The sequence below is a fragment of the Salvelinus fontinalis genome, chromosome 24 (assembly GCF_029448725.1).
Source record: "Salvelinus fontinalis isolate EN_2023a chromosome 24, ASM2944872v1, whole genome shotgun sequence".
Taxonomy (NCBI): Eukaryota; Metazoa; Chordata; class Actinopteri; order Salmoniformes; family Salmonidae; genus Salvelinus; species Salvelinus fontinalis.
The window spans coordinates 5,064,039-5,086,122 of record NC_074688.1 but is presented as its reverse complement, the minus strand read 5'-3'; the positions used below and the strand labels follow the sequence as shown (position 1 = coordinate 5,086,122).

Below are 22,084 nucleotides of genomic sequence, written 5' to 3'. Positions count from 1 at the left end.
GTATTATGCTTTATTATTATGCTTTTCTAAGTCTATGAGAAAGCTAGGGAGCGGAAAATGTTCAAAAGTTCTCTTTAGCCATGTAGTTTTCTTAAATGTAGCTTTGTAATTGACTAAAACAAGCACACAAGAAGAAAATTGCATTTGAAAAAGGTGAAGTTTTTGCAGTGAGCCAGTGGGGTAACCTAGGTAACCACAGGTTGTTTTCCCCACAGGTGGGTGGGGCCACAACATTCTGGGTGTGTTCGTAAATTCACTCTATTTCTTTGGCTCAGAAAACTTGGGGGGCCAAATAAAATCACCCGCGGGCCAAATTCAGCTGATGGGCCACCGGTTGGGAAACCCTGCTCTATAACCTTCCCACTCTGCACTAGCATAGTCTATACCTTCCCACTCTGCCTAACATACTCTATAGCAGGGTTCCCCAACTAGAGGCCGGAGGACTGAATTTGGTTTTACTTTGCCCCTGCTATAGAGTATATTTTCTGAAAAAAATAAAATATATACATGTATTTTATTTTTGGACATAAAAGACTGTAAAAACACCTCCCAACTCTTCTGCCCTATCATGGTGTCTCTACCCCTTTCCTCAGGTGCTTCATTCCAAGGCCTTGATGAACAGCCTCCATTACCAAACTTAATTAGCAAATCGCCCTTCGCAAGGAAGGGGCCTCACGCTTCTCTTCTCTTCACTCTCTCTCTCTCAGCCAGCCAGCAAACCAACCAACCAACCCCCCTGCAGGAGACAGAGACACAATAACAAATAAACCTGAGAGCTACACTAACAGCCTGTCGCTGCCTGCAATTAGTCCAGTACCAGCTCTCACTCTAATTAATAGCTGGCTTGCTGCTGTCTGTCGATGAGCACAATAAAGACAACGGAGATCCATCCGTGGAGAGCCGGCATGGAGGCAGGGAGGCATGGAGGTGTGAGGGGGAAAAAGAGCGGCTGGACTGGGTCGACAGTGGTGGTGGTGGTGGGGGTGAAGCCTGGCAGGCAGGTCTGTTCTTTGGCCCAGAGGTGTGCCCACTGCCCAGCCAGCTGTCAGACACATGCCAGCCTGGCAGTCGGGCAGAGGCAGACAGGATGCAGGCAGCCATGGCCTTCTGGGGCGTAGAGACTGTCATTAGGCCCTAACAAGCAAGGCCTGTCGCTCACTCACACCGTCTGAAGGGCACTTGCATTGGTCCACACGCAGGCAAATGCACGCACGTGTAAGCACACAAACACACGCACACATGCACACGCACACACAGGGCTCAGCTGTGGAACAATGTCAAAGAGATCACTCAAAAGGCACCTAACTGCCAGCCGAACAAGGCACCCCATAAAAGTGATGTTATTGTTCTCATATTTCTACCTCCCAAACTACATGACGTTGTAATATGTTAGAAACCAGGGCTGATTTAGAAAAATCATCGCTCTCTCCCTCTGTACTCAGAGGAAAAGTTGTCTGAGTTATGTCTGCATTAACAGAGCAGGTTGAATTGTATTGCCCACTTATATAAATCTGGAAAAACTGTATTTACAGCTTAATACTACTGAAGACCTGTGTAGGGCTCCACAGAGCTAAATCTTCTTTATACTGTACAGCTTATTACACGCACACGCACACGCACACACACACACACACACACACACACACACACACACACACACACACACACACACGCATACGCACACGCACACGCACAAACACACTCATAAATGGATCAAACAATGGGTGTCCAGGATTATAGCTAATTCCCCCCCAAATATTAACCATTCCAACTGTATGTGTGTGTGATGGGGTGGGGTGGGGTGCAGGTGCCAGCAGTGGGTTGGCAGAGTAGGTACAGTAGGGAATAGGGGGTGCCATGCTATAAACTCAGATGATGATTGATCACTGGCATCACTGTCTGTGACTGGGCAAAGGGAAGGACAGCCAACTGTGTATAAACCATGCAGAATTCATCATTTCGTTTCCTGAAGAATGCAAAGATTCTATTTGACCGACAGCGCATCATCGTAATATTCTGTGAAACAAAAACCTATTAGGAATGGGCATTATTCTTATGCACGACAAACTATGAACGATATCTCAAGCCATATATCCGCTGTCATAATAAAGCAAGACGAACTACAGTGGATCCTCAATTAAAAGTTGCGTCATACTGTAGCACAGTTTGCAGTATTCTCGGTATGGTACAGCGTGTTACAGCGCATGACGTCGTAGTATTTTACTGTCAGCCATCGTTGCCGTTAATGCCGTTAACGCTCGTTGAAACCACCAGAGGGCATCTTTGAGGGCGTCTTCATGAAGCACGCAGGCCAGACATTTTGAATGCTATACCCTATCTGAAAGAGCATAACAAGTCTTTTTATTTAGTTGGCATGAAGCAACCATAGCCTCAGCTACTATAGCACAGACAAATACATCTTAAAACATGTTATTCTGTTCTTTGGAAATAGATTGTCTGAGTATCATGCTTTTATTAATATTAATGGGTTTCTTTGTGAGTGTGTACAGTACCAGTCCAAAATGTGGACACATCTACTCATTCCAGGGTTTTTCTTTCTTTTTCTTTAGTTTTACTATTTTGTACCTTGTAGAATAATAGTGAAGACATCAAAACTATGAAATAACACATATGGAATCATGTAGTAACCAAAAACAAATCAAAATATATTTTATATTTGAAATTCTTCAAAGTAGCCACCCTTTGCCTTAATGACAGCTTTGCACACTCTTGGCATTCTCTCAACCAGCTTCATGAGGTAGTCACCTAGAATGAATTTCAGATAAAACAGGTGAGCATTGTTAAAAATTAATTTGTGGAATTTCTTTCCTTCTTAATGCTTTTGAGCCAATCAGTTGTGTTGTGACAAGGTAGGGTTGGTATACAGAAGATAGCCCTATTTGGTAAAAGACCAAGTCCATACTACGGCAAGAACAGCTCAAAAAAGCAAAGAGAAACAACAGTCCATCAGTCCATTAACACATGAAGGTCAGTCAATCCTGGAAAATGTCAAGAACTTTGAAAGTTTTAACAAGTGCAGTTGCAACAACCATCAAGCACTATGATGAAACTGGCTCTCATGAGGACCGCCACAGGAAAGGAAGACCCAGAGTTACCTCTGCCGCAAGTTCATTAAAGTTACCAGTCTCAGAATTAGCAGCCCAAATAAATGCTTTACAGAGCTCAAGTAACAGACACATCTCAATATCAACTGTTTAGAGGAGACTGCACGAATCAGGCCTTCATGGTTGAATTGCTGCAAAGAAACCACTACTAAAGGATACCAATAAGAAGAAGAGACTTGCTTGGGCCAAGAAACACGAGCAATGGACATTAGACTGGTGGAAATCTGTCCTTCGGTCTGATGAGTCAAAATTTGAGATTTTTGGTTCCAACTGCCGTGTCTTTGTGATCTCCGCATGTGTGGTTCCCAACTTGAAGCATGGCTCCAACAGATAGGGCAGCCGTGCTTCTAGCCCCTAAGCAACTTCGCAGTATTTAGTTTTTTTATGTGTTATTTTTTACATGATTAGCACAGAATTATTTTCCAGAGGCTGATCCATTACATACAACAGGAAATAACTTTTGGATAGCAGAGCGGCAGTAACTCACCAGCATTACCAGCATTACGACCAGGAATACGACCTTCCAGAATTGGATCCTTTGTTCGTACCCCCCAGGGCAATTGAACTGATTCCAGAGGCTGATCCAAAACGCCACCATCGGATAAAAGGTATTCGCAGTGGACTCCTAGTCCGACTCTGGAGGCGTACACACCACCCACCGCTTCCGAGTATATTACTCACTAATTTTCAGTCTCTGGATAATAAAGTTGACGAGCGAGGATCTCCTTCCAGAGAGACATCAGGGATGGTAACATACTCTGTTTCACGGAAACATGGTTCTCACGGGATATACTGTCCGTACAGCCAGTTGGGTTCTCAGTTCATCGCGCAGACGGGAGTAAAGATCGCTCCGAGAAGAAGGGCAAGGGTGTATGTTTCATGATTAACTACTCATTGTGTGATTGTGATAACATACAGAAACGCAAGTCCTTTTGTTCACCCGACCTAGAAAACCTCCCAATCAAATGCCGAACGTATTACTTGGCAAGAGAATTCTCTTATAGTCACAGCTGTGTACAGTTGAAGTTGGACGTTCACATACACTTAGGTTGCAGTCATTAAAACTATTCTTTCAACCACTCCACACACTATAGTTTTGGCAAGTCAGTTAGGACATCTACTTTGTGCATGACACAACTCAATTGTTAACAGACAGATTATTTCACTTATGATTCACTGTATCACAATTCCAGTGGGTCAGAAGATTACATACACTAAGTTGACTGTGCCTTTAAACAGCTTGGAAAATTCCCAGAAAATTATGTCATGGCTTTAGAAGCTTCTAATTTACATAAGAGTCAATTGGAGGTGTACCTGTAGATGTATTTCAAGGCCTACCTTCAAACTCAGTGTCTCTTTGCTTGACATCATGGGAAAATCAAAAGAAATCAGCCAAGACCTCAGAAAACAAATTGTAGACCTTCACAAGTCTGGTTCATCCTTGGCAGCAATTTCCCAAGGTACCACGTTCATCTGTACAAACAATAGTACGCAAGTATAAACACCATGGGAACACGCAGCAGTCATACCGTTCAGGAAGGAGATGCGTTCTGTCTCCTAAAGATGAACGTACTTTGGTGCGAAAAGTGCAAATCAATCCCAGAACTACAGCTAAGGACCTTGTGAAGATGCTGGAGGAAACAGGTACAAAAGTATCCATACCACAGTAAAATGTATCCTATATCGTCATAACCAGAAAGGCCGCTCAGCAAGGAAGAAGCCATTGATCCAATACCGCTGTAAAAAAAAACAGACTACGGTTTGCAACTGCACATGGGGACAAAGATCGTACTTTTTGGACAAATGTCCTCTGGTCTGATGAAACAAAAATAGAACTGTTTGGCCATAATGACCATCGTTATGTTTGGAGGAAAAAGGGGGAGGCACACCAAGCCTCCTGTGCGTCTCCAGAACACCGTCCCAACTGTGAAGCACGGGGGTGGCAGCATCATGTTGTGGGGGTGCTTTGCTGCAGGAGGGACCGGTGCACTTCACAAAATAGATGGCATCATGAGAAATTAAAATTATGTGGATATATTGAAGCAACATCTCAAGACAGAGAGTCAAACCCAAAAAAATTCTTGGGGGGGCTACAAGGGAGTGTGGCGAAGTCAGGTAGGAGACCAGCGCCAACTCCCCGTGCTTACCGTGGAGAGCGAGAGTACGGGCAGACACCGTGTTATGCGGTAGAGCGCACGGTGCCTCCTGTACGTGTGCATAGCCCGGTGCGGTACATTCCAGCTCCTCGTATCGGCCCGGGCTAGATTGGGCATTGAGCCAGGTGCCATGAAGCCGGCTCAACGCGTCTGGTCTCCAGTGTGTCTCCTCAGGCCGGCATACATGGCACCAGCCTTACGCATGGTGTCCCCGGTTCGCCAACACAGCCCAGTGCGGGTTATTCCACCTCCCCGCACTGGTCGGGCTACGGGGAACATTCAACCAGGTAAGGTTGGGCAGGCTCGGTGCTCAAGGGAGCCAGTACGCCTGCACGGTCCGGTTTTGCGGCGCCACCTCCCCGCCCTAGCCCAGTACCACCAGTGCCAACACCACGCACCAGGCTTCCAGTGTGTCTCCAGAGCCCTGTTCCTCCTCCACGCACTCGCCCTGTGGTGCGTGTCTCCAGCCCAGTACCACCAGTTCCGGCACCACGCACCAAGCCTCCTGTGCGTCTCCAGAGTCCTGTGCGCCCTGTTGCTGCTCCCCGCACTAGCCTTGAGGTGCGTGTTCTTAGCCCGGTACCTCCAGTTCCGGCACCACGCACCAGGCCTGCTGTGCGCCTCAGCCGGCCAGAGTCTGCCGTCTGCCCAGCGCTATCTGAGCTGCCTGCCTGCCCAGCGCTATCTGAGTCCGTCAGTCAGGAGCCGCTAGAGCCATCCATCAGTCAGGAGCAGCCAGAGCCGCCCGCCAGTCAGTAGCAGCCAGAGCCGCCCGCCAGTCAGGAGCAGCCAGAGCCGCCCGCCAGTCAGAAGCTGCCCGCCAGTCAGGAGCTGCCCGCCAGTCAGGAGCTGCCCGCCAGTCAGGAGCTGCCCCTCAGTCCGGAGCTGCCCCTCAGTCCTGAGCTGCCCCTCAGTCCAGAGCTGCCCCTCCGTCCAGTGGCGCCCTCTGGGATGGTCTTCAGTCCGGGACTCGCTGCAAGGGTCGCCGTTTCAGAGGCGCCACCAAAGCGGGTATTGACTATGGTGGAGTGGGGTCCACGACCCGCACCCGAGCCGCCGCCATAAGAAGGCCCACCCGGACCATCCCCTTCTGTGTCAGGTTTTGCGGCCGGAGTACGCACCTTTGGGGGGCGGGGGGGGGGGGGGGTACTATCACGCCCTGGCCTTAGTTATCTTTGTTTTCTTTTTTCTTTTAGTTAGTTCAGGGTGTGACATGGGGGATGTTTGTGTGTTTTTGTCTAGTCAAGGGTGTTTGTATTGTATAGGGGGTTTTGTAGAGTTCATGGGGTTGTGTTCAGTGTAGGTGTTTATGTAAGTCTATGGTTGCCTGGATTGGTTCTCAAACAGAGACAGCTGTCTATCGTTGTCTCTGATTGGGAGCCATATTTAAGGCAGCCATAGGCATTAGGTAGGTTGTGGGTAATTGTCTATGTTTGACGTTAGTAGCTTGTGTCTGCACTTTCGTTTGTAGCTTCACGGTCGTTTGTTGTTTTTGTTTAGTTTGTATTAGTGTTTCGTGTTCGTTTCTTCTTCTATTAAAAAAGAAGATGTCTCTATATCACGCTGCGCCTTGGTCCTCTCTTTCACCTAAAGACGATCGTGACACTTCCAAAGTTGTGGCAAAATGGCTTAAGGACAATAAAGTCAAGGTATTTGAGTGGCCATCACAAAGCCCTGACCTCAATCCCATCGAAAATGTGTGGGCAGAACTGAAAAAGTGTGTGCGAGCAAGGAGGCCTACAAACCTGACTCAGTTGCACCAGCTCTGTCAGGAGGAATGGGCCAAAATGCACCCAACTTATTGTGGGAAGCTTGTGGAAGGCTACCCGAAATGTTTGACCCAAGTTAAACAATTTAAAGGCAATGCTACCAAATACTAATTGAGTGTATGTAAACTTCTGACCCACTGGGAATGTGATAAAAGAAATAAAAGCTGAAATAAATCAATCTCTCTACTATTATTCTGACATTTCACATTCTTAAAATAAAGTGGTGATCCTAACTGACCTAAGACAGGGAATTTCTACAATGATTAAATGTCAGTAATTGTGAAAAACTGAGTTTAAATGTATTTGGCTAAGGTGTATGTAAACTTCCGACATCAACTGTATATTGCCCCTCAAGCAGATACTACGACGACCCTCAAACAACTACACTGGACTCCATGCAAACTGGAAACCACATATCCTGAGGCCGAATTTATTGTAGCCCGGGATTTTAACAAAGCTAATCTGAGGAAAATGCTACTGAATTTCTCCCAACACATTGACTGCAGCACTCGCTCTGAGAAAACAATGGACCACTGCTACTCAACTTTTCAAAATGCCTCCCTCCCCCTCCCTTCGGCAAATCTGATCACAACTCCATTTTACTCCTCCCTTCCTATAGGCAGAAACTCAAACAGGAATTACACGTGCAACAAACTATTCAACGCCGGCCTGTCAAATCGGAATCCACGCTTCAAGATTGTTTTGATCACGCGGACTGGGATATGTTCCGGGTAGCCTCTGAAAACAATATTGACAAATACACGGATATGGTGACTGAGTTTATCAGGAAATGTATAGGATATGTTGTACCCACTGTGACTATTAAAACCTACCCAAACCAGAAACCGTGGACAGATGGCAGCATTCACATAAAACTGAAATTGCGAACCATTTAATCATGGCAAGGTGACTGGAAATATGGCCGAATACAAACAGTTTAGTTATTCCCTCCATAAGGCAATCAAACAGGCAGAACGTCAGTACAGAGACAAAGTGGAGTCGCAATTCAACGGCTCAGACATGAGAAGTATGTGGCAGGGTCTACAGACAATCACGGACGACAAAGGGAAAACCAGCCATGTTGCGGACACTGACGTCCTGCTTCCGGATAAGCTAAACACCTTTCGCACCAGCTTTGAGGATCACACAGTGCCACTGACGCAGTCAGCTACCAAGGGGCTCTCATTCTCCTTGGCCGACGAGAGTAAGACATTTAAGCGTGTTAACCATCGCAAGGCTGCCAGCCCAGACGGCGTCCCATCCTCAGAGAATGCGCAGACCAGCTGGCTGGAGTGTTTACGGACATATTCAATCTCTCCCTATCCCAGTCTGCTGTCCCCACATGCTTCAAGATGTCCACCATTGTTCCTGTACCCAAGAAAGCAAAGGTAACTGAACTAAATCACTATCGCCCCTTAGTACTCACTTCTGTAATCATGATGTGCTTTATATCACCTCTACCTTATCAAACACCCTAGAACCACTTCAATTTGCTTACCTCCCCAATAGATCCACAGATGATGCAATCCCCATTGCACTGCACACTGCCCTATCCCATCGGTACAAGAGGAATACCTATGTAAGAATGCTGTTCACGGACTATCGCTCAGCATTCAATACCACAGTACCCTCCTAGCTCATCACTAACTTTGGGGCCCTGGGTCTGAATCACACCGTGTGCAACTGGGTCCTGGACTTCCTGACGAAACCCCCCCCTCCCCCCCCCCAGGTGGGGAAGGTAGGAAACAACACCTCATCTTAGCTGATCCTCAACACAGGGACCCAACAAGGGTGCGTGCTCAGCCTCGTCCTGTACTCCCTGTTTGCCCATGACTGTGTGGCCATGCACTCCTCCAACTCAATCATCAAGTCTGCAGATGACACAACATTAGTAGGCCTGATTACCAACAATGACGAGACAGCCTACAGGGAGGAGGTGAGGGCCCTGGAAGTGTGGTGCCAGGAAAATAACCTCTCACTCAATGTCAACATAACAAGGAGCTGGTCGTGGACTTCAGGAAACAGCAGAGGGAGCACCCCCCTATCAAAATCGACGGGACCGCAGTGGAGGTAGAAAGCTTCAAGTTCCTCGGCGTACACATCACTGACAAACTGAAATGGTCCACTCACACAGTTGCACAATTGAGAGCATCCTGTGGGGCAGTATCACCGCCTGGTACGGCAACTGCACCGCCTGCAACCACAGGGCAGGGGGTAGTGCCGTCTGCTCAAACCATCGCCCGGCACACCTACCTGCCCTCCAGGACACCTACAGCAACCGATGTCACAGGAAGGCCAAAAAGATCATCAAGGACAACAACCACCCGAGCCACTGCATCCAAACTGTGACCGAGAGACGGAAAAACAGTTTCTATCTCAAGGCCATCAGACTGTTAAATAGCACCTGTCACTAGCACCTTAGAGGCTGCTGACCTATATACATAGACTTGAAATCACTGGCCACTTTAATAATTGGCACACTATTCACTTTAATAATGTTTACATATGTTGCATCATTCTACTGTATCTTAGTCTATGCCGCTCCGGCATTGCTCGTCAAAATATTTATATATTCTTAATTCCATTCCTTTACTTTAAATGTGTGTGTATTGTTGTGAAATTGTTAGATATTACTCGTTAGATATTAATGCACTGTTGGAGCTAGAAACACAAGCATTTTGCTACACCCACAATAACATCTGCTAAACACGCGTATGTGACCAATAACATTTAATTTTATTGTTTTTGAGGAGGAGTGATGGTGTGGGAATGCTTTGCTGGTGACACTCTCTGTGATTTGTTAACACAACCTACTTATTGGCCTAAAGGCCTACTTCAATAAATATCAATCAATTATTCCTTAATTTGTGCACGTCATCACACAGCATACAAGTCATTCATGTCTTTAAAATACAGTCATGCATTTAGTTATAAAACAAAATAACAAAGGGAACCTTGAATAATGAAATAATAAATAAACCACAACGTGTCGACTAAAACAATTCAATTCAGGAATTCTTTCAACTGTTTTTAATCTTGTCTGTACTACAGACATTATTAAAACCTTTTTCTGTTACAACAGACTATACGGAATTGATTATCATTTGTTTGTAAATTATTATTGTATTTGTTGGTTACACTGTTTGAAATGGTCAGAAAAAAGGTCACACATTTTGTAATAAGCACACAGAACGTGCTCCTCCTACCCTCCTCCTTGATCTCCTTCTTCTGTGTCATTATCATCAGTAGGAAAACACCCGTTAAACATCCATTCATATATTTCAAGCCCCTACAAATAAAAATCTACTTGGCAAGAGTCTATTGTCCTGCTAAAAGCGGATCAAGGGTTCTTTTGTATTCCAATGTATTGAATAAATGTATTAATTACAGTCATTTACCATTCTCATTCTCGGAGTGGAAACATCGTTTGCAGAGTTCACAACCTCCTACACTTGTGGGAAATAAGTGTTTTGAAAACCTGTTTCAAAATGCCTCCAGCTCACATTGTAAAGTGGTGTGTGATGCGCTGATAGCCTGTCGCCTGCACTTGAATAGTGAATGGGAGGCGCGCTTCAATTACCAGTTGAGAAATAAAAAGAGACACAGAGGCCAATTTAATTCCACTAAATTATGCAAAGTATTCTATAGACCAATAAGCATGATGGTCAAATGTATTTACATCTAGAAATTAAGAGGCAGAAATTGGGGGATTTTGGTCGGGTGGATTATAATAAATTGATAATGTTTGTAGGGGTTGTTGCATTTGCCATTATATCTGGATGGCCAGATACAAAGTAGTTTTGATCACCAATTAGCTATTATGAGGGTTTCTGCTAGCTGTTGTCCAATTTAACGGCTCATCAATGCGTGAACTGTGACCAAGGTCCATCACTAATGTAAACCGAGAACTGTTATCTAAAAATAAAAACACAGCATGTGGTAGAAATATATTTTTGAATTAGATTTTTTTCTATTTAAATAGTTTCAAAATACATCTGTTTATTCGGCTACTGTGCAGTGTGACAAAAACCAACAGGACAATGAGATGTTTACTGCAGCCTACATATACTGTATGTCTAATTCCAAGATAAGGGAGAGCAGGCCTTGTCCAGACTTGGCGACTTCAAGTACTCATTAACTGTCTTTCATGCTTTTTTGGGTTGCATCACTCATGGACAGAAACTTCTTTGATTCATGATGAACACTCATCCCAGTTGGTATTCTTTGTCATGGTATTTCTCTTCGGGTTACACATCCTTGGAATAGCAGAACAGCATAACGGTCTGGATGGCCCTCGCTGTGCTTGGCGAGCAGCATCAATTTCTGGTGTCAGAAGACGAATGGGAATGACAGGGTGAACCGATGACCTGACGAACCCGCCGCGATTGTCGCCTCTGCCTGTCGAAGGTAGAGTTCCAGAGCTCGCAGGTGTGCCTGGCATGGATTGTGACTCCATCATCTTGACCCTCCATCATCTCGTCCCTACTGCTGGTCTTTACTGTCCGCTGCACATGTTTTACATTGTGCTCCATTTCCTACGAGACTGTTCGAGCCATCGACTCACTGACGGATGAGGATGTTGAGCGATCGGCAAAGGACATCAGGAATCTGCTGAGATCACGGCACAACATCAACATCGCTTAAATCACAGTCAGCAGTTGAAGAAACTTGAGTGGACTTTACGCTAATATTTTAGTAGACCACCTATTACTTGTGTATATATATATATTTATTTTTTACAGAATATTAACCATGTGTGTTCCTTTGTTTTGTACTCTTCTGTAGTTTCGACCCAGTAATTCATCTGACAAACAAAGAACTTTGTGTGCTGCAGGCCCAGGCGTGGATCGAAGCTGGCGAGACATTCATTGACGTCATCTTCACGGACGAATCAACCGTATCAACTGTAACACAATATTTCACAAAAATTCCTTTGAAAGTGTACGTCTCAGCAAGGGCCTTCCTCAAAAACTACCATCGCTATCACTCTTCATCAGCCGTAATGTCTCTAACTTGGGGTAAAGGCAAATTACATCTAAACTGAAGATGCCTGTCAAGCCGCGATAGCTCCCCATGATAAACAGGTTCTGACAGAGCGGTAACTGATGTGTTTTTCCGAGAAGTGCACAGTTCAGATATGTGAAATGCCTGCCAGAGAAATTCACTTTGGGGAGTGAAGGGGCTCTGGAGCCGTGCCTCTCACGTTGTCCCCCGAGCCTCCGAGCTCACACACGTGTGGGACGATCACAGCAGCCACAGGACTGCATGGAACATGGATGCCAATAGCTGTGGGGGTCTGGGGAATCCAGCCAGTTAAACAGAGAAAGAGAGAAAGAGAGAGAGAGTGAGAGAGTGAGAGAGAGAGAGACATAGAAAATGGGTAGGGAGGGCGTGAAAAAGAGAAAAAGGGTTCACTACGCCTTCTCTCTCTGCTCTTCTTTCATACCAGGTTCCATTTTTAAGGATTCTCTCTCAGCTATACATTCATAGCGTGGGTGGAGCTACTGTATGTTTCCAAAACCAAACGGTCGGCAGCATGTGTGTCAATGTATGATGTGGAAACAATATGTGAGTAAAGAGCTGCGTGTGTGTGTGTGTGTGTGTGTGTGTGTGTGTGTGTGTGTGTGTATGCAGGTGTGTCTGTGTGTGCGTGTGTTTGTGTGTGTGTGTGCGTGTGTGTGTGTGCCTACATCAAATCAAATGTTATTTGTCACATGCTTCATAAACAACAGGTGTAGACTAACAGTGAAATGCTTACTTATGGGGCATTCCCAACAATGCAGAGAGAAAAAAAAGAGAAATAGTCGAAAAATATATATATAACACGAGCAATAAATAGAAAAATAGTAACAAGGAATGGATGTGTATGTGTTTGTACGCTCACAAATGTGAGCATGGATATGTGTGTGTGTGTGTGTATGGGCCAGGCAGCCAGCTAGCTCTGGCATCACCTTCCCAGTCCCTGCCAAGGCATTCACACCTCTGACTGGTGCCAGGCTGAAACAGACCCATCACAGCAGCATGTGGGAGGTGTTGTAGAACTAAACAAACAACCTCCCTCCCCATCTCTCGATCCTGCATCAAACGCCTTGTCTCATCCAATGACCATTACTGGCGTGGAGCGATTATACATACGCTACATGGCCAAAAGTATGTGGATTCGGCTATTTCAGCCACACCCGTTGCTGACAGGTGTATAAAATCGAGCACACCGCCATGCAATCTCCATAGACAAACATTGGCAGTAGAATGGCCCGTACCGAAGATCTCAGTGAATTTCAATACTGCACCGTCATAGGATGCCACCTTTCCAACAAGTCAGTTCGTCAAATGTCTACCCTGCTAGAGCTGCTCTGGTCAACTGTAAATGCTGTTATTGTGACGTGGAAACATCAATGAGCAACAACGGCTCAGCCGCGAGGCAACGTCAGCACAATAACTGTTCGTCGGGAGCTTCATGAAATGGGTTTCCAAGGCCGATCAGATGCACACAAGCCTAAGATCACCGTGCACAATGCCAAGTGTTGGCTGGAGTGGTGTAAAGATCACCGCCATTGGACTTTGGAGCAGTGAAAATTCATTCACTGGAGTGATGAATCACGCTTCACCATTGATGGACGAATCTGGGTTTGGCGGATGCCAGGAGAATGCTATCTGCCCCAATGCATAGTGCCAACTGTAAAGTTTGGTGGAGGAGGGATAATGTTCTGGGGCTGTTTTTCATGGTTCGGCAAAAGCCCCTTCGTTCTGGTCAGTGGTGGAAAAAGTACCAAATTGTCATACTTTAAAAAATGTAAAGATAGCTTAATAGAAAATGACTAAATTAAAAGTCAAAGTCACCCAGTAAAATAGTACTTGAGTAAAAGTCTAAAAGTATTTGGTTTTAATAATACTTAACTGTCAAAAGTAAATTGGGAGCAATTTCCAAATGCATGAAGGTACATCTGTACAAATAATACAACGCAAGTATAAACACCATGGGACCACGCAGCCGTCATACTGCTCAGGAAGGAGACGGATCTCCTAGAGATTAACGTACTTTGGTGCGAAAAGTGCAAATCAATCCCAGAACAACAACAAAGGACCTTGTGAAGATGCTGGAGGAAACAGGTACAAAAGTATCTATATCCACAGTGAAACGAGTCTTATATCGACATAACCTGAAAGGCAGCTCAGCAAGGAAGAAGCCACTGCTCCAAAACAGCCATAAAAAAGCCAGACTACGGTTTGCAACTGCACATGGGGACAAAGATCGTACTTTTTGGAGAAATGTCCTCTGGCCATAATGACCATCGTTATGTTTGGAGGGAAAAGGGGGAGGCTTGCAAGCCGAAGAACACCATCCCAACCGTGAAGCACGGGGGTGGCAGCATCATGTTGTGGTGGTGCTTTGCTGCAGGAGGGACTGGTGCACATCACAAAATAGATGGCATCATGAGGGAGGAAAATTATGTGGATATATTGAGCAACATCTCAAGACATCAGTCAGGAAGTTAAAGCTTGGTTGCAAATGGTTCTTCCAAATGGACAATGACCCCAAGCAAATAAATCAATCTCTCTCTACTATTATTCTGACATTTCACATTCTTAAATAAAGTGGTGATCCTAACTGACCTTAAACAGGGAATTTTTACTAGGATTAAATGTCAGGAATTGTGAAAAACTGAGTTTAAATGTATTTGGCAAAGGTGTTTGTAAACTTCCGACTTCAACTGTATATAGTCATACTTTTCTGAACTGCATGAACATTTCTGAGTGGCAGGTGATGGGAATTGTCAAAGTACACATGTTCTGGGTATAACTATTACTGTATAGAGAAGCTTCAAGTGGAGACATCAAATCGAATACGTAAGATACATCGAGAGACGTGACCTTTAAGAGATACAGTAAGACAGAAGTTTAAGTCAACATTCAATAAAGCCTACACCCTGTCAGCTACAGTATATCGAGTATTTGTGTCTAACATTCAGGGTAGTTCACCATCTCAACCCCTGAGACAACCAGTAACCCACAAACACTGCTACGTGTGATGCAAAGAAAGCGGGAGTAGGAGGGTGAGTAGTGCTTTAGAACATTCTGTGGAGTAAAGTGCCTTAGGTGCCAGAGTCAGTGGTGAATAGACAGTAATAGGGGGAGAGAGGTGGTGCTGGTACAGTATAGCCTGGTCCCAGATCTGTTTATGCTGTATAGCAAACTCCTATTGCATAACTTATAGCCATTTCCAATTGGCATAACATCAACCTTAGGAGTTGGCTACACCGCACAAACAGATCTGGGATCAGGCTTGTACTAACGCTTTATTCATTTATGTGGAGTAAGGTGCCATAGGTGCAGTGAATGGAGAATTGATAATAGTGGAGTTGTGGGAGGGAGGAGGGGGAGGTGCTACGGGGAGTGGGGGGAGAGGTCATACAAGGACAGGTGCTCCGGGACATGCTACAAACTTGTAGAGACTAAAGTACTACCTGCTACATGAGAGCAGTGTCTCTGCCACTTCTCCCTCCGCCGCAAGGCCGGACAACACACAGAACACGCAGATACAATATCAACGCCAGCGAGAGCCGTCTCAGGGATAAAAGCACTCTTCATGTGCAGCCAACAGAATCTGGGGCCAAAATAAGAAGAAACCTCAGCATTAAGGGAAAGGTTCACCCATTTTGAATGTTACATAGTTTTGTTTGTGCATCTCTGAGTGATTTTCTATCGATTCCCTGGGACATTTCATGCTTTCATGTGTATCGGAGTTATTGGCATTCAAGCACTGTGATAAAGTCGCTCTCATTACACTGGAAGTTAATAGGAATACAACTTTAAGATCGTGAAAACGTCTATCATACATGTCAGATTTCAACACTGGTCGATGTCGTAACTCGAGAGGATGTCTTCTCTTGAATGAGCCATTGATCATATTCCTACCTCGAGAAATGTGTAATTTAATGGAGGGTCTAGCACATTTTTCCTACTTGCCTGCCTACTTTAGTCCAGGGTGCATTGCATGATGCCGTTGCCAGAGTTATTATAGAAAGGAGATAGGGATCTAATGAATGAAAGTATAACGCCCCACCAAGCCGACTGTCGACCAATCGCATTCATGTTGTCATGCTGCGTCAAGCAGTCGCTAAGCTAATCGTCGTGCAATCCTTCTCAAAGTCAGTGTATATATCAAGAAACGTGCGTATTGTCCTCGAAAGGACGTACTGTCACCATTCCAATGCTGAACGATATTACCGATAGCAAGTTAATTATCTCACGTCCCGGAAAAGGTTTGTAATGTTGTACTTCTTGTTGATGAAATTCATGCTAATGTTGGGTTTTTGAGCTAGCACCCAATAGACTCCCATTCACTCCTTGAAGGAGAGTGCTCCTTGTCCCAGAATCGCCCAGAATGCACCACCCGGCCCATTAACGTAGCATGGGCAACGTTTGTAATCTCCTCAAAAGTATATCTGCTGTTGCGAATGTCAGACTCCACTCTGTGAGGCACATTGATCTGCAGGTACAGCATAGTGAGATTGCAGACTATTAAATTAATAGTGCAGTTTGTTTAGGTGATTTTACAGCTAACTAGCTACTTTACATGCTGATTTTGTCTTTGGTATTATTGTGTGTAGCTATGTTTGCTACCTAGCTAGCCAGCCCATAGAGACAGCATTGCATCGTGGATTTTGTAGTCGACTTGAGCTGCAACAGATTTCCACAACAATTTTCCATGTAGCTACCAACTTTATTATATTGCCAAAATGCAACATTAGTAAAAAAAAATATATATTGCTCTAAAATATTAGTGTTAAATAACACCATAAATTAAAGGAATTAGTGGTTTTGGATGGATTTTTCTTTAGCTACAGTGCATCATGTTAAGTAGGCGATATCCATTGTAAGAGCACTGGAATGATTGTGAGACTTTCAGATTCAAGTGACGTGGCAAGGCCAAAAGATGTTTGACTTTGATCATGCACAGCGCCAGACCAGAATCAGTCTATACAGATGGCTAGCCAAATGTATACTGGAACTAAGCAATGTAACTCTCAACATGAAACCAACATGTCCCACTGTGAAATTAATTGATGCGGGTTTGTGAATTGAGGTGAAGCCCCGGAAGGCATTATAATAACACGTTTTCCTTAGTAACTCTTCCAAACTCAGCACCGCTGTTGAAAACGCTATACTGATTCAGATTAAGACACTCAGTAAAGGACACCAAAAAGAGTTATCGAAAAACTCCTTTCTTTCCCTTTCCTTCAAATTCAGCCGTGCCTCTTGCGACAGTCCAAATGGCATCCTAAATATTTAATAGTGCACATGGAGGGGTTTTGGACACCTCAGCACTTAAAACCATGCGGGTCAAGGGGATATTTCTACGACCAAACATCAATTGAATACATTATCATGGCTCCCTGCTGCACCGTAGAGCTCTATTACAGGATGTAAGGGAGTGCTTCACACAGCAGTTCTGGGGTAGTGGTAAAAAGAATAGGCCTGCGACCGGGCACAACATTGTACTGTAACACTGTATGAACGGGAGAGTTACTTTACCTGCCTTAGGCCGTCTCTACTGTTCTGCATGATCCGCAGGGCATAGTTGGACCGCTGGCCTTTGCTGTTGAATTCAATGTGGCCCGTTAGTCCTTCCAATTCTACCTATCCCAGGGAGAGAGAGAACAAGAGAGAAAAGCTCCCATGTTACTAAGGTGTTTCACTTGGTCTGCGACTGTTGTTTTTGCTGTCAGTAATCTGGGTTCAAATAGTGTTCGTTTGCTTTTAAATCCTTCAGCTGTGCTGGATTGAGGTTGCCTTGAGCGACAGAGCCAATGGAGTAGATCCAAAAGGGGAAACTGCAAACCCTGCCAATCCGGCACTGCAGGCAAGGCTCAATCCGAAGCTCCCAAGTATTTGAAAGAAAAATAAATACTGTTTGAACCCAGGTATGTCAGTAACTTCACATGCATGTCTGGGTTCGGTCGGGCTTTAGTTCCTTATTGATTAAATTATCCAGAAGGGAAGCGGGCTGGCAATTATGCTGCGACAAAACCCTAAGCCACCCCATCATCTGATACTGAGAAACCAGCAGTATGATCGATACGAGGGAGTCTCAAATGAAATGATTGTGTGATGACAAAGTGATGGTGGTAAAACATCTAAATGGCAACAGATGAATCATTTTCAGATTTGCTTTTACTAAAGAAGAAAAAAAACAGTCTGAAATTCAATACATGTCACACTCTAGTGTCTTGATGGCTCACTCACAGGCCATTCATTCCTAATGAGGCACTATGAGCATTACAGTGTGACAGCCAGTCAACCAGTCTCTAACTCCCTCCCTGCCCCCCTTCTCCCTGCTGTAGGCTACGGATGAAGAAATAGGGGCAGTGACCTAGCCTGATCCCAGAGCTGTTTGTACTGTCTTGCCAACTCCTATGGTCTTAGGCGTATCAATGACAACACACACAGATCTGGGACCAGGCTAGCAGTGACCCAAGTTAATGTGACAATATGACTGACTATACACCCAGTGGTAAGAGAAGGGCTAGAAGATTTATATATAAATACATAAATGTAAACATATTCAGCTGGTAGATCAAACAGTAAGGTTAGGTTTAGGGGATAGGGATCTGCTGGCTGAATATCCACTGCAAAAAGATACACACACCTAATGGCTTTTAGTATAATGTTAACTAACACACTTGGGAGCATACTGTATATCACAGTGCGCACTGCAGTCAAATTTTGCTCCACAAAGATGAATCTAATCTTAATCTTAAACATGACCCACAACAGAATGCCATTCCCCTCCTATCCAGAGTGGGGCGCCCTTACCATCCTCAGGTAGTTCATGAGGCTGGTGCCATGCTCCCATATCTTGGAGGACTTGCAAGAGAGCTGCGTGGCGCCCACGTTCTGGCTACGGTTGAGCTCCTGGACCGCCGCCACCACCGCATGCACTGCGTCAAACAGCAGCGCCGACGATAGCTGAGATGGGTGGGGGGGGGTAGAGAAAGAAGAAGTAAAAGAAAGAAAAAAAGAAAGAAAGGAGAAAGGAGGGAAGGAAGAAAAGGGGGGGGCTATTCTGTGGTAAACACACACCGATCTTCCATTCTCCCTGACGCCTTACGTCCGCTCTGGTCGGTCAGTGATGGGTTAAAACAAGCGATCCCCAAAATGCCATCCATGCAGCAGTCAGATATTCCATTAGATCGTTAGGATCCTCTGATGTGCTGACAGAGGGGGAAAAGAGCCGCACCACTTTCAGCCCTACTGGAGCTGGCAAGCCCTGGCTGTTCCAATTACCACACATCCGTCGGGGTGGAGGCGGAAGCGCAGGAAGGGGGATTTGTCCTGTAGACTGTTTACATACAGGCCCCATCCGTGCATGTAAAAACAATTAAAATGCATGATGGCGTAGATTACAGGAGGGAGAGAGGGAGTATGTCACTGTTATATGTCTGTATAATAAACCAATAAGCCCTGGCCCTGATCTGTTGTGCATCTTGATATGGGAATATATTGTGATGCATAGTAAACAATGAGCACCATATAAGGCCCATAACCATCATCATTTCCATGATATATCTCCTCCTTGCATAGGCCAATGTTGAATTGGACTGTGCTACAGGCAACAAAGTATAAACAACAGCTTGGAAAACAGTAGTTAGTGCGAGTGTGTACAGTGGTTCAGTGCTATTTGGATTCCAGGATGGAAAGTCGATGGCAGCAACTTCCTGATCATAAGTCACGATTATGCACCATTGTGACCTTAAAAGGGAGATGTCACTTCGAAATCAAAGTTGGTCGGGTGTTTTCATACCTCAAAAGCAGTCGAATATCCAAACGAATCCACATCTTACGCCATCGATTGTCCTGCACTGAGGCATATACTGTAGCTGGATCTACAAAACAAATGGCCTGGAATGGGGACCTATCTCAATCATTTTTAGGTTTGAAAATATCTGACACACTTGGTTGCAAGTCACTGTAACCCCCCCCCCTCCATTCTTCCTCACCTCACTCTCTTCCGTCCCTCCACCTCTCTCATTCCCATGACACTGTAGAGCTGAGAGAGAGGGGTCTTTAAAAAAGGAACCTGATATGAAAGAGCTCCCTGGAACACTGCAAATTAATAGCAGGGAGAAAAGGTGTAGCTCGCTCTCGCTACTCTCGTTTTATTAGGGGCTCAGAGCTGTTATCCCTCCACTGCTCTTTGTGCTCTATCTGATAGACTACAAAATATCCTGTGATTAATTAAAGATAACTCCTAATTATGAGGGGGGGGGGGGGGGGACAACGAGAGAAAAACAGCTGCCATTGATTTTTCAAATTCTTTCTTGAGGGCTTGATTAAGAAACAAAAATTCAATAAACCCAATTAATGAATTCCTCGTCGCTCTCTGATGTCAGAAAACTTCTCGTTTACACAAGTATGGTGAATTGGGTTAACATTTTTCAAATGCGGCATGGAAGAATGTTATGTTAATGTTATGTACTACACTACCAGTCACGTATTCATTTAATAAGCATGTGGCAATTAACTAATTAGATCTTTAAGAATGGCTAATTAACGACTACACAGACAACTGCATTCAAGGCATAGAAAGACTTCGAGCCTTAACATTCTTAAAGATCTAATGGCTTGTAATGAAGCCGAATCTCGCAGACACACGTGTGGGGATACCTTATAATATGGGAAAAGAGCTGGAGTGTATTCAGGAGGATGAACCTCTCAGAAGGTTGCAGGTAGATATTTAGCAAATAAAGGGTTCAAACAGGATTAAATAACACTGTGCTAGAGAATAATATATTTTCTGCATATATCTGAACACTGTTTGGTTGCAGATGGAAATGTAACTAACAGAGCTGAATTTCCAGTAGTACATGCTAGAGTAGGATTGGGAATCATCAGGTCTATTTGTTACATTTCTACCTGCAACATTACAGAACCTTCAGATGTAATTGTCTTATGGAGATCAGATATGATTGTCTAGCTGCTGAGCAATCCTCTCTGTCCTACATAAACCTGAACCCTGGTCTCACCGGTCTACATAAACCTGAACCCTGGTCTCACCGGTCTACATAAACCTGAACCCTGGTCTCACCGGTCTACATAAACCTGAACCCTGGTCTCACCGGTCTACATCAACCTAAACCCTGGTCTCACCGGTCTACATAAACCTGAACCCTGGTCTCACCGGTCTACATAAACCTGAACCCTGGTCTCACCGGTCTACATCAACCTGAACCCTGGTCTCACCGGTCTACATAAACCTGAACCCTGGTCTCACCGGTCTAAATAAACCTGAACCCTGGTCTCACCGGTCTACATAAACCTGAACTCTGGTCTCGCCGGTCTACATAAACCTGAACCCTGGTCTCGCCGGTCTACATAAACCTGAACCCTGGTCTCACCGGTCTACATCAACCTGAACCCTGGTCTCACCGGTCTACATAAACCTGAACCCTGGTCTCACCGGTCTACATAAACCTGAACCCTGGTCTCACCGGTCTACATAAACCTGAACCCTGGTCTCACCGGTCTACATAAACCTGAACCCTGGTCTCACCGGTCTACATAAACCTGAACCCTGGTCTCACCGGTCTACATAAACCTGAACCCTGGTCTCACCGGTCTACATAAACCTGAACCCTGGTCTCACCGGTCTACATAAACCTGAACCCTGGTCTCACCGGTCTACATAAACCTGAACCCTGGTCTCACCGGTCTACATAAACCTGAACCCTGGTCTCACTGGTCTAAATAAACCTGAACCCTGGTCTCACCGGTCTACATAAACCTGAACCCTGGTCTCACCGGTCTACATAAACCTGAACCCTGGTCTCACCGGTCTACATAAACCTGAACCCTGGTCTCACCGGTGTGCCGGCGAAGGGGGCGTGGTCACAGTTTTCCTGCCAGGAACGGTTGAGGCTGAGGAGGAAATCCTGGAAGAAGGGATGTGTTCGGTTGAAGACGGAAAAGCCCAGAATGTTCACCCGCTCACTGGGCACGTCATCCAATCGCAGCAGAGAGAATTCCTGCAGAG

At 45.1% G+C, this 22,084-nt stretch overlaps 1 protein-coding gene across 1 annotated transcript in view; it reads right to left on the bottom strand.

Annotated features, from left to right (window-relative positions):
* Positions 1-22,084, bottom strand: part of LOC129821801 (glutamate receptor ionotropic, kainate 4-like) — a 451,716-nt gene that overhangs the window by 49,216 nt on the left and 380,416 nt on the right. Inside the window, 3 exon segments of the mRNA XM_055879464.1 lie at positions 17,587-17,691; positions 18,868-19,020; positions 21,915-22,076. Coding sequence (XP_055735439.1) covers positions 17,587-17,691; positions 18,868-19,020; positions 21,915-22,076 — 420 coding nt within the window.